The 12,110-nt window shown below is 45.5% G+C and overlaps 1 protein-coding gene across 8 annotated transcripts in view; it reads right to left on the bottom strand.

Annotated features, from left to right (window-relative positions):
- Positions 1-12,110, bottom strand: part of GRIA1 (glutamate ionotropic receptor AMPA type subunit 1) — a 280,959-nt gene that overhangs the window by 3,093 nt on the left and 265,756 nt on the right. For 5 of the 8 annotated variants that reach the window (XM_073231154.1, XM_073231136.1, XM_073231152.1 and 2 more), the window contains one exon: positions 6,608-6,742. The exons of 1 other annotated variant lie outside the window; for it this stretch is intronic. In XM_073231154.1, coding sequence (XP_073087255.1) covers positions 6,608-6,742 — 135 coding nt within the window. Of the gene's footprint in view, positions 1-522; positions 613-6,607; positions 6,743-12,110 lie in introns of those variants that run through there. 2 more of the 8 variants (XM_073231125.1, XM_073231145.1) reach the window with 1 other exon arrangement.

Below are 12,110 nucleotides of genomic sequence, written 5' to 3'. Positions count from 1 at the left end.
CATTTCTTTTCTGAAGCCATCCTAGACTTCAGAGCAAGTACTGGCGCCCTTTAGCACACATTTCTGTAATGGTTCTGCTTCAGGTATCTAGGTTTTGTTTTTAAGAGAGCTAACTCTGTGGAGGAGGTGAGGGCCATGTCTTTTCAATCCTTAGCTGTCTCCCAGAGTGTCCAGCATATAATTAAATGCTTAATAAATGTTCTTGAATTTGTCTAAGAAAAGCCAACCACCTCAGTTCCTCTTAAAAAATCCATGGCTTTCTTTGCAAGCTGCTATAATTCTAGTGATCAGAGAAGTCAGTTTACCTACTGTGGTCAATCAGACATAAACAGAGCAGTTATCACCCAATTTTTATCCTTTTTGCTATACTATTCTGGGAATATCCTCATTGCTGGCAATTCTGACAATATTTTAAATGTTCTTTCTTTTTAAAATCCATGATTCTGACAGATTTTCTCCATATGATGCTCCACCCACACTGGTTCTGTCTCTTCCTTGAACCCCAGGGTTTGATTTATTTACATTCTGACTTGGTTGTCCTCCACTGAAGAGGATGTGTGACCTGGATTGCATTCTTCTAAGTCAAGGCCAAATATATGCCACTGTGAAGCTCTAGGGGGGAAATGTGGAAAGAAAACATGAGGAATTAACAGTTACTTATTCTCACTTAGAAATGTTGAAAAGAAAACAACTTATTTGTATGTGGGAGAAATATGGAACCATCTATGGATTAGCTTGGAATGTGTATCTTCTGTCATTTTTCCCTGCCACATCCCTTTAACAGTAATAAAAAAAGTTTAAAGTTCACGCAAATCAACACTGGGCTTTGTTTCTCACATATTCTTGTGATATGCCATTGAAGTTGGTGGTACTTGATGAATTTATTTTGAAGGAGAAGATTGGTGGCATAGTCAGTATTTTGGTACCTACTGAAGTCTGAGGTGACTTAGCTGGGAATGTAGTCAAAATGCTCCCAAGTTCACATCATTAAGAATTGGTTCCCAAGGAAGCTGAAGGCTTCTCGGGTCAGTGACTCCACACTCCTATCAACACTGGGTACTGCCTGCTTACTGGCTTCCTTTCTAATACATTTATAGACTCTCAGGAGACAAGATAAATAGAGTCAAAGCTTTGGAGTGGAAAGCAATGCTAAAAATGACTATATCACTAGTTCTCAACCTTGGCTGCACATTGGAATGATCTGGAGAGTTTTGGGAAGAAAACACTGGTCCCTGAAACCTACCCGCAAAGATGTTGACTTAATAGGTATGGTTTGTACCCTGGACATCTGGAATTTTAAAAATTCCCTGGATGATTCTAATACACAAGCAAGGTTGAAATGCACTAATCTAGTTGATTTCATTCACTTTACAGAGAAACTGACAATTGTGACCGATTTGCTTAAGGTTAGTTATCTATGACCTCGTTTCAAAGTGGATGACCTTCTAATTGTGGTTCCTCCTACCCCCCTGTAGCTAAACTGTCATAAGCTGATGTCACTCCCCCCTTGGCTCTGGGGAGTGTGGTTCTCTTGTCCATCCTTGACATACCAGCCATTCTTAAAATTCATCTTTACAGTTGTCTTTGAAATTGATACTCAGGGTGAAAAGGGTGAACAAAAAGTCCAACCTCAAAGTCCCCTAAGTTAGCTCTTTGGAGACTCATGTCTCTAATGGTTAGCACATCCTAACTTCTCCGCCACTTGCTTGTCTAAAAAAAAAGTCTGCTCAGCCTCTGCATGTCAGAACATCCTAATAAAAGCTCAGACCTCAGTAGTAAGCTCATCCTCGCATATGCGCTCAGAGTTAGAGTAACTGCCCGCTGCAGAGGATGCACCCCCTGCATTAGCATGTCTCTTAGCTGATCATTAAGTCCAGGGAAATGTGCAAAGCCTCAGTCGTTGTGGATTAAACATGGCCCATGTCAGCACAGCCACATTCAGTTTAAAAGGCCAGCAGCTCTCCTGGGGGTGTGAGTGGCTGGCGATTATTTTCACTTGGGAGCAAGGAGGTGAATAGTAAAGATGCTGGTTGTCCTTTATGTCAATGAAGGACTTGGGTTCTGGTTCATTTTCCCAGGCAGAGGGGAGGCACAGAAAATCTGAGACTTTATTCAATTTGGAGTTTGTCTTAGGTTTTATGTTTTTGCTACTATATGACAATTTAGATTATACTTAGATGTGGTTGCCTGGAGTCCCTCTCTGTGCCCTCAGCTACCACATGTTCTCCTCTCCCTCAGTCTTCCTGTGACCTGGTCTCCCTGACATCCTTCCTATTTCTGGGCAAGAGTTCTGGTCTTTGGGTCTCTGACACTTGTACTTTCTTTGCTGATAACTCTGTCCCCTGGTTAATTCCTTTCATGCCTTAAGTCTGGGAAACACCACTTTCTCAGGCAGGCCTCTCTGACCTGGTCCTCTCCCATTCCCTGATCAGGACTTGACTGCACTGGGCATTTTTCTTCATTCATTGTACAGGTAAATACTTGCTTATTTTCTGCCTTCCCATCCAAATCTCAGCTTCCTGAGGACAGAAGCTGTGTCTGTTATGCTCCTGACTATATTCCCCAGTGCCAAGCTATGCCTGGCATACAGTGGTGCTCAGCATGTCTTTCTGGAAGGAATGCCCGCAGGGTGCCTTTCTGCTGTCTCTGTGACACTGGTGTCTCCTGTTCATGTGACATGTCAAAAGGGAGACTCAACAATACACAAAGGATTACATGCCATTGGTGGCCTTAACAACTGTATCAGGAAACCTAAGGATAAGGGCTGCATCCTATTTGTTTATACACTGTGGCTGGAGCTTGAGGGGACACATTGTAGGTACTCAAAATTATCTGTTGCCATGTGGTTAGGGCAGGAGACAGAAATTTAGAAGTGGCTTGGCTAGTCCCAAGAATCCAGGCTTCGCAGAGGCCAGGTTGGAGGTCTACTTCCTGTTTCTCTAGCTTCAAGCTTGTGTGACTTCACTGGGACAAGCTAGCAAAGTTCAGACAAGCTTCTCTGAACACCCATTTCTTCATTTGTGAAACTGCAGATACATGCATTACAGGTTTAATGAAAATGTATATTAAGCACTTTGAATATGGAAGTTACTAAAAAGATGACTTTCCTTCTTCCTTTCTTCTCTCTTTCCTTTCCTTCCCTTTCCTTTTTCTGTCCCTTCTTCTCACCTCCTCCTCTCTTCTATGCAGAGTGGAGAAGGGCTCCTTAAATGCTGTTGAAAAACCAGAGGTTGGCCCTGAATTAGGTTTAGGGGTTCAGGCCTTAAGAGTTGGCCACATACCATGATCAAGAAAGGAAACAAGAGGGAAGATTCTCACCAAAGACCCTTGACACTGTCAACGAGGGCCTCTGTGTGAGGCTGGAGGCCGCGCTTCTGAAGGGAGCTAAGTGCCTTTGAGGAAGGCAAGGTAAAGGAGAATAACAAAAACAGCAAAGCTGGGACATTGGAGAGGCTAGTAGAATGTATTTCACTTACCTCCTTTGGGTAAGAAAGGAGTTGATGGAATTTTAAAAATTAAGGGCTGGGTTGATTAATAAAAGTAAAGTAGAAATATCCTTTCTGCAGTTGGAAAATGAAAAGTTTTATTAGGGATCTTGGTGAGTTGGGCCAAAGTCATGCCAACCAATGGCATTAATTATAAAACGTTGTGGTGAAAGACCTTGGATTAATGATTCTAAGGGATCCTCATGTTGGTTTCTGAAAAATTCCACATCTTCTTTCTAAAGGGAGGGGTGAGAAGGTCTCTGAGTAGTTATGGACTAACTCAGTGGCCTCTTCTAAGGGAATCTTAATCTGAATGTTTTGACTTCAGTGGTAAAGGTCAGCACTGTCCAGTTTAAAGAGGATCCCAGTCTTCAGACACTCTGGTACCACTGCCTTAAGCATGATTAGTGGAACATGGTGATCCCATAGGAAGGGCTGGGAGTCCCAGAGTTTTCCTGCTTGGTGGATGCCTTGTCTCATCAGATTTTCTGAGCACATACAAATGGGGCCAAAGCCACCTTGGAGGATGATGTTTGTCATTTCAGGCTGGGTGGTTTTGATGGTTATATTTGCTTAACCTAAAAGCAGTGACATGCTGTGCCACATCTCACCCTCCAAGAGAGATAATCTCCTCTGGATGTAATTCCACATTAATCTTACTAAAACTTACCCTGTGTGTACTGGGTGTCTGAAGAGAAATCAGACACAGCTTCTTACCTTAATGAACTCACAATCTAGCTCAAAAAACCTAGGATATTTAAGTAGGGGCAATACAAGGAAAGTCTTAAGGAAGCTCCAGCTGACCACAAATAATAGTAAGTTATACATTCTAATTAACATTGTTATTATTTATAGAGGGCTTACTATGATCTAGGTATTTTGCCCAATCCTTTATTTCCATTTTTTATTATAATCCTCACCTTAATATTATGAGGTATATGCTACCACTAGTCCTGTTTTCTAGAAAACAAGGATCAGAGAGCTACTGAAGCTTGTCCAAGATGACACAGTCAACAAATGGAGCAGGTGGGATTTAAGCTCAGACATTCAGCTCCAGAGGCTGTGCTCTAGACCACTACACTGCACTTTGTCCTAGAGGAGCAGAGTGAAGGGGCTCCTATGGTGTGTGCTGGGCCAATCCTGGTCCCCGGTTTGAGCCATGGACCATGGGGAATGTTTAGGGGGTTGTAAAGGCTTTAGCTCACCTAGGTCTTCTCCTGATCCCCTCTTTGCCTTTGGAGTGGCCTTTCCTCAATTTAGAAGGCAAGATGGGAGAGAGTCATTAGGCTTATGTTTTGGATGGAATAGGCAAAGAAAGCTTTGTTTAGGTTCTAAGAGACCCCGTTGTGCCTAGCCAGGCTCCGTGGAAGTCCCCAGTGGGTTTAAGGTCTGATGATTCTGCTGTGCTTTGTCCTATCTGAGAGGACTCAGTATGTGAGGAGCTGGTCAAGGGTAGGACTGAGGTGTTCTTAAGTCCCCTGGCCACATACCATCATACTATCATCACTTAGTTGTTCTTCGGTATTCTGTCTTAGGAAAGTTGCCATTTAAAAGGGCCCTAGGGGACAGAAGGCAAGGAGACGGATCGGCCTGCATAAAGGCACATGGATAGGAAGCATGAGGTGGGTGGCTGGAGTGTGTGGAGTATGTAAGAAGAGCAGATTGCCTGGGAGGAGAAAGTAGGTTGGAGCCGTGATGTGGGAATGCTGAATGCCAGGACAGAAGGCCCTCCTCCCCCATCTCCCACCCCCTGTGTACAGGACTGAATACAGGTTCCAAACAGGGGAAGCAAATGTCCTGCAGTGTCTTCTCCAAGAGTGACCCTAGAAGTATGTGTAGGGATGACGGTCCAAGGCAGGAGGCTATGGTCATGCTCCAACAGTGGGTGTGCTGAACTTGCGAGCAATTGCACATCGAAAAATGGGCTTCTTGGGGCGTATGCTAGGAGAACAAATGCTACCAGTGAATTCTCTTAGTCTGCTTGGGCCAAGGTAACAGCCTAGGGAACATTGCTCAGAGTGACTGCACGTCTCTTTACTTCTGTTGGTTTGAATCCCACTTGCCCTTCCTCTTAATTTCTGCCTCTTTCTGGAAGCCTTCTCTAATTTCTCCCTGAATATTCCTATAGGCCTCCCTGTCTATGCCATAGGTCGCTTCACTGAGTAATTTTTCTATGTCATTTGTTGAAAGTGCTGAAGATTGCACCTCAGTCCTCTCTGCCTCCTCATGATGTCTTGCTCACATGATGAATTCTTGCACAAATATTTTCTTATTGGAGTTAAATGATGAAATGTGAGGAGCCTGGAAAGTCATTTAATCCAAAATCCCTATGGATACTTGAATCTATAACCTTGCCAAGAGTTATTCAACTTTTATTCAACTTGTTGGGACAGGCTGTCCTACTTTTGCATAGCTCTGAAAGAAAAGTAGATCTCACTTACTGTGTTACCCATCTGTTCTCCACAGTTCCTGGTCATCAGTTCTTGGACACTTGGGGACCCCTCAGAACTAGTCTATCTTTCCTACCTGAAAGTCTCCATGATTTTATGGATAGCTCTCATATCTCTGTAATTCTCTTTTCCAGTTGCCTTCAGTTATATTTGACATGGTTTGGGGTTATCTAATCTGTTCACCCTTCTCCGTGCATGATCCTCTTTGACAAAGTCCATCTTATACAATATGGTGGCTAAGAAAAGACCCAGTTCACACCAAGTGTGGCAAAATTACCCATCTTGCAGAGAGTAGACATACCCTCCCCTATTTACAGGGTTACACTTCTGTCAATGCAACCTCAGAGGGAACCTGCTTTTGCAGACATCATTCGTACCTCACACTGTGTTGACTGTTTCCTTAAACCCCTAACTTTTGACCCCGCCACCTGCCCCTGGCTGATGCAGTTGTTTCCCCCGGTCTTATGTTTACCCTGACACATCTTGTCTTTCCTCCTTTCTCACTGCCACTTCTTTCCCTGTCACCTTCCTCACAGCAGTCTCTTCCTCTCTCCTCACTCAGCATGACCTCAACCTCCCATCACTCCCCACCCTTTCTAGGAAAGGGATTCCCAGGAAACCCAGCTGTATCACAGAACAGGGGAGGAACAAGGCCTGGGAAGACGATGCCACCTTCATCCGCTTGGATTCACTACGGGATTTGTAGCAGAACTCGATTAAGGCAACCAGCATGGCTAGTCCAAGTCCTCCAATCAGGATGTAGAACACGCCCGCCACATTGCTGAGGCTCAGAGCGCTTGTCTTGTCCTAGGAAGAGGAGGGGCAGGAGGGGGAGGGGGGAAAGGACAGTGAGCCAAGGGGCTGGAGATCACCCAAGTCACAGCATTTGTACACACATACACTCAACCCCATCTCCCTCTTTAACATTCATAGTTGTCAGAAAGGATTTTTATTCATTGGCAGAGTGTTAAACATTCCTTAGGAAAAAGTGTTTGTGCAGTTTTTGTATGTGTGTGTGTGTAACAATTTTCTGAGCATCCCTGATTATGACTAATTTATAATGACATTTCCCTTCTCCCCAGTGCCTGATCTAGGGTGGGAGATGCCACAGGAAATTCAGGGCTGCTCCTACTAAGATCTGCACCCATGAGCTTACCCGGTTCTTTCAGAAAATCTTGTCCCTGCCTTTTCAGCTCAGTTCCTGCCCCCACCCTCTCTGTTGCTCAGCAACACATTGGTCTCACTTACTGTTTATGTCTCTGAGTGTTTTTCTGAGAGTTGGCACTTAAAATGAACTTTTGCCTAGATGTGCATTTGATTTCAATTTAATAAGACAGTTATTGTACATATAATAAAGAACAACAAATGTATATCTTTAACATACTGCTCTGAGTCCCAATGTAGGGAAAAAGAAAACTGGGGTGCTTGGAATAGTAAAAAGACACTGAGTTAAAGAATGGCTCTATTAAATCCTAATAATTATGCTTAACTGGTGTCATTTTTCTGTTGGAGGTATTTGCTAAAAAAGCACTGTAGGTAGACTCAGATGGCTGAACTTAGGAATCTCTGTTGCCTGTTGGAAAAGATCTTACACAGATTTTGGATAAGCAGGATCATGGAGCGGCTTGCATAATGTTTAGGGGCCTCAGGACAAGTGCCCATGTCCAACTGGAGGTGGACAGGGTTTACTTTGTGAAGACAGAGAAAGGCTGTCAGTATAGCAAGAGCATCCTTGAGTTCTGGGGTCTCTAGTGGGGTTGAGAAGTGGGGGGCTGAGGGACAGTGTCTTCCCAAGTGTGAGAAAAACCAGTCAGAACTGCTGGTCATCTTGGAAGTGATGGCTCAGGGACAGGGGAAGCCTGCTCAATCAAATTCTTGACGTAGGCAGGAGAACTTCTTTTAATCTCAGAAGAATACTCATCCTAAATGTCATGGTGCCTCTACCACCTTTGTTCATATTGTTTGCTCAGGCACAACAAGTTTCTCATTGAATTAAAATGAAATGCACGACTCATCTGGTACAGGCACACCATGGTTGGATGGTTGGTGGCCCTGGGTATGAAACAGTTTTACATCTCTGTGTTGTTCTTTCAGGTGGGAATGTCGGGGAGTCTCACAAAGGGTGAACTGTCTTGCCCTAAGGATTCCTTTAACATATGCCTGTTAGCGGCTGGGTATGTGGAAGGGGGTCTGTTATTGACCAAATCAGAGGCCTCTGCCCTAGTTCTGCGTGGTGCATTGTACAGGAGTCAGCAGGGCTGAGCTTGGGGACTGCAGCTGGCAAATAGCATGCCATTCCTCCCCAGAGAAGCTTGGCCAGCAGAGCTGTAGGCTTATCTAAAGCACACCCCCTCTGGAGGCTTCCTGTACTGCGAAAGCAGATGGCTCTTGAGTATGGGTTGCACTTGGCAGGCATATTCTGGCTTTGGAAGTGGTGGAAATGATTATTTGAAGGGTAGAATTTCTCCTGCTTTGGTGTAATAGCCTGATAAAGGGTATGTGCAAAAATGAGTTTGGTGCTTTGTTCAAGAGTTGGCTGAGCAACTAAATTCTTACTTGGCAGGATTTTTCAGAATTCTCAAAATGTCTCCCTGTTTTGTTATTCATGGGTTCTGTAATTCTGTTACTGGAGAGAAATTCTTTAGTCTTTAGGGGGACTAATGGGCAATAGAAGTTCCTATAAAGCTCTTCTGTGTGGACAGGGCTAGGACTGTGGAGGAAAGCATGATAATGTATTACATCAGCTTCCAACTTAGATACGAGTGGCTGACAGTGATGCTCAGAGGGAGTGAATGGGGAACAGGCCCAGTGGGAGGCGGTAGACAAGAAGGCTGGGAGGAGCAGACCGCAGCTGCCGACTTCACACGGTGATGAGCCTTTCCATAGCTGAAGTGTACCTGGCTTCTGTGGCCACCCAGGCTGTTTGTTTCTTTCCTCACGGTCTTTCCAAGTTCACTTGACTGTGGATTGTCTTCAAGGATTTGGGAGTGGTGGGCATCTTTCTTGTTACTGTCTTCAAAACCCCTGTGAAGGCATCTGCCTCTCTGGCCACAGAAGATGGAATGTTTACTTCTGGTGTGTCCGGGAAGGAAGTAGGGTCAGCTCTTCATATGGAAGCGGGGGCAGGGGCCATATTCTATATAACTGCAGGAGGAGGCAGGTCCAGTGACTGAGCATTTGATTATATCTACAGATGGAGTGCATCCCTCACTTCTGAAGCAGCTCTCTGCCCACGGAGATGGCATTGTATGTGTGTGTGGGGGACGCATCTTGTACAAACAAGGGCCACCAGATGGCATGGGCCCTGTCACCTCCTGCAGGACAGACGGTGCCACTGGTCTGTCTGTATGCCAACAGAAATCTGTAGTAGGAATCCAGGAAGACCTCTGGAATCAAGGGGGTACCTAGGCCTATCACCACCAATAACAGAAAGCAAGCTTAGATGTAGCAGCACTGCCTAAACTTGGCATAATTTGATAGGGTGTAGAATGAAGGGCTGGTCTTGCTGTTTTCTTAGCCCACGCAGTTGAGAAGTTTACATTTAGGCCAGGTTTTATGATTTCCATATGTATGCCATTGGTTTTTTGATAATAACAAATTAAATATTTTCAAAGGCCCAAGGCCACAGTCTTCTGTTTCGTTGCTGTCACTGACTCTCTTGGACTTGTTCAGTTCGACTATGATGGGATGTCCTGAGGCAGGGGCAAAAACCCCTTTTATTTAGAGATCAGAGCTCTGATCCCTCCTTTGGCCCATAGCATCCGTGTAAAAGGGGATCTCCTTGTGGACTTATTTGCAAACATGTTCAGGTTTCAGAGGGAAGCTACAGATGTCCCCGCTATGGCCAGGGAGGGGTCAAAGTCAGACTTTGAGTCTTCTCAGTACCTCTGGGGATCCTCTTCTCCTCCTATCCCATAGCAGCTGCACTCCCAAAAGCCAGGCAGCTTGTTGGTGGGAGAGAAAAAGTCACAACATGTCTTCCTCCAGGAGGGAAGGAAGAGAGTGACAGTACTGAGAAGAGTGACAGGTGAAAAGAAAAACAAAATCCCATCTTTCAGAATTGTTGGGTTTGTTGTTATGGTGACGAGCACCCCCACCCCCCACTTCATCTGTTTTGCCGCCTTGATTTGCTGCCTCTCTCATGTGGAAGGGAGATTTTATTCTTTTTCTTATTTTTCCTTGCTCTTCCCACGTAATGGAGCACTGTCCCAGACACCCTCTGCTCCCAGACACCCTCTGTGTTTCTGAGCCATTATCCCTTGCAGGAATGTGGGGCTGGCTTGAGTCTTCACAAGGAGGTTTGAACCAGGCCTGAGGCAGAGTGACTTGAAGCTTTTTAAAAATGGCATAAATAGAAAGTTCTAGGGAGAAGCCAAGGCCTTTGGTCGTAAGACCAGTCCCTTCCATGAAGACTGGTGCTGCCCATCAGCCAAGGCCTCTAAATCTGGACAGAAGTTGAGGCTTCTCCATAGGCCTCCATTCCTTATCTTCCTGATGAGAGTGGGAACTCCAGCGAAGCAGAGGCTGCAGCTTCGGCTCTTCTCCACATTCCGCAGGAATTTCACACATTTCCTCATGTGTGCACAGGCACACATGAGGTTTTAGGGGCTTTATTCTGGGGAGGTTACTTCCACATGCTGAGTCTGTAACCTGACTTTGCCTTTCAGGGCTAGGAGAAAGTCCAACCCCTCTTCCACTTAGCAACTTTTGCAGTACGGCAGACTTTCTCTTAATGCTTTTCCTTAACTTGTGTTTTTGGCCTATGAGCCATTTTCCTGAGTGTATGATTATTCCCTGGGAGTGGAAACCGAGTGACTGGTGAGATCCACTCAGGTGGACCAAAGTGGGGATGTAGATTTGATTCAACTAAAGAAGACCTTTCAAATCAATAGAATTGACCAAAGGTGGGATGCCCTGCCATGGACAGTGGTGAGTTCCTCCAACATGGATGTATTCAGGAAGAAGCTGATGGTCATCTAGGGGAATCAGACACTGGACAGGAGACAAGGTGACCTTTGACACTTGTCCCAACCCCAAGAGAGTCATCATCTAAGGAGTCCCTAGATGGCCCGGGGTCATGCCTTTTATAAATTCTCCCTAGAGACTAATCTCTGTAGGGGATGCAAAAAAGAAGCTCATGTTAATAGGCAAATTCTGTTGTTCCATTTCTAATCTAGGCCAGTTCCCTAGCCAGCATATTTTCCCCAAGAGCAATACAGGATGAGAATTGGCCCATTGTACTAATACTTGGCAAGGCAAATGTTTCGAAAGCGGGGGTTGTGGGGGCGGCTCCTCTCAGCAGTGTGTGCTCAGGGACTGGCTGCTGTACAGTGCGCTGCAGAACACCCTGCCTCAAAACAAAACTGAGAGCTCAAGGAGACAGTGTGGGCTGTGGAGGGGAGCCCGAGGGCGGGCTGAGGCTGAGTCTTCTTGAGTGGGAAGAATTCTCTGAAACAGAGACACCAGTCTGAGGGAAAAGTGGGATCATCCCCACAGGGGCCCTTCACTATGAGTTGATCTGTGCATTGGACTAAGCAGGGGTCCTGTGAGTCTAAGGAAAATTGAACCTGCTTTCTCTGAAAGTGCTTTACGCTCATGGTGCAGAGAAAGAGTTTTAAAGGAAAAATCTTTATTTCTGTCTAGTCCCTTTTTCTTGGGCAGTGATGGGAGATTTAGGATGTGTGGCTTAAGGATACTGGGCAGGACCTAGGGTCTTTCAATATTCAATCTCTGATCTGGGTAGTTGTTCTATGTTGGATGTGACATCTTAGAGCACAGGAAACACCCAGGAGATTCACCTTGAACTCACTGGTTCTCTCTAGGCCACTGCCTGCTCTGCCTTACAGAGACTGGGAACCCTGACCCTGAGCAGGATTCTGGATCTGTCTCAAGTATTTTCCCCCAGGTATGTCTTTCTGACATTGCCTCTTGGGGGTGCTCTATTGCAGGAGCCTGGGGCAGGTGAGGGAGGGAGAGGAGCAAACATCACTGTATGATCTCCAGGCCTTTCCAGGCAGCCGGTGCTTTTCCCCTGGCGCGGGTGGGCAGCAGCCTTTGTATACAGTGCAAAGACATGGTTGGCTGTTCGTACTCCTTTTGCCTCCCAGGCCTTGTTGAGAATGGGGTGGAAAAGAGAGTGTGGCCAGAGCAGATGGACTTGCTCTCCTGGGGGTGG

The sequence above is a fragment of the Manis javanica genome, chromosome 1, assembly GCF_040802235.1.
Source record: "Manis javanica isolate MJ-LG chromosome 1, MJ_LKY, whole genome shotgun sequence".
Taxonomy (NCBI): Eukaryota; Metazoa; Chordata; class Mammalia; order Pholidota; family Manidae; genus Manis; species Manis javanica.
The sequence above is the reverse complement of the archived record's forward strand: the minus strand, read 5'-3'. Positions and strand labels throughout refer to the sequence as shown.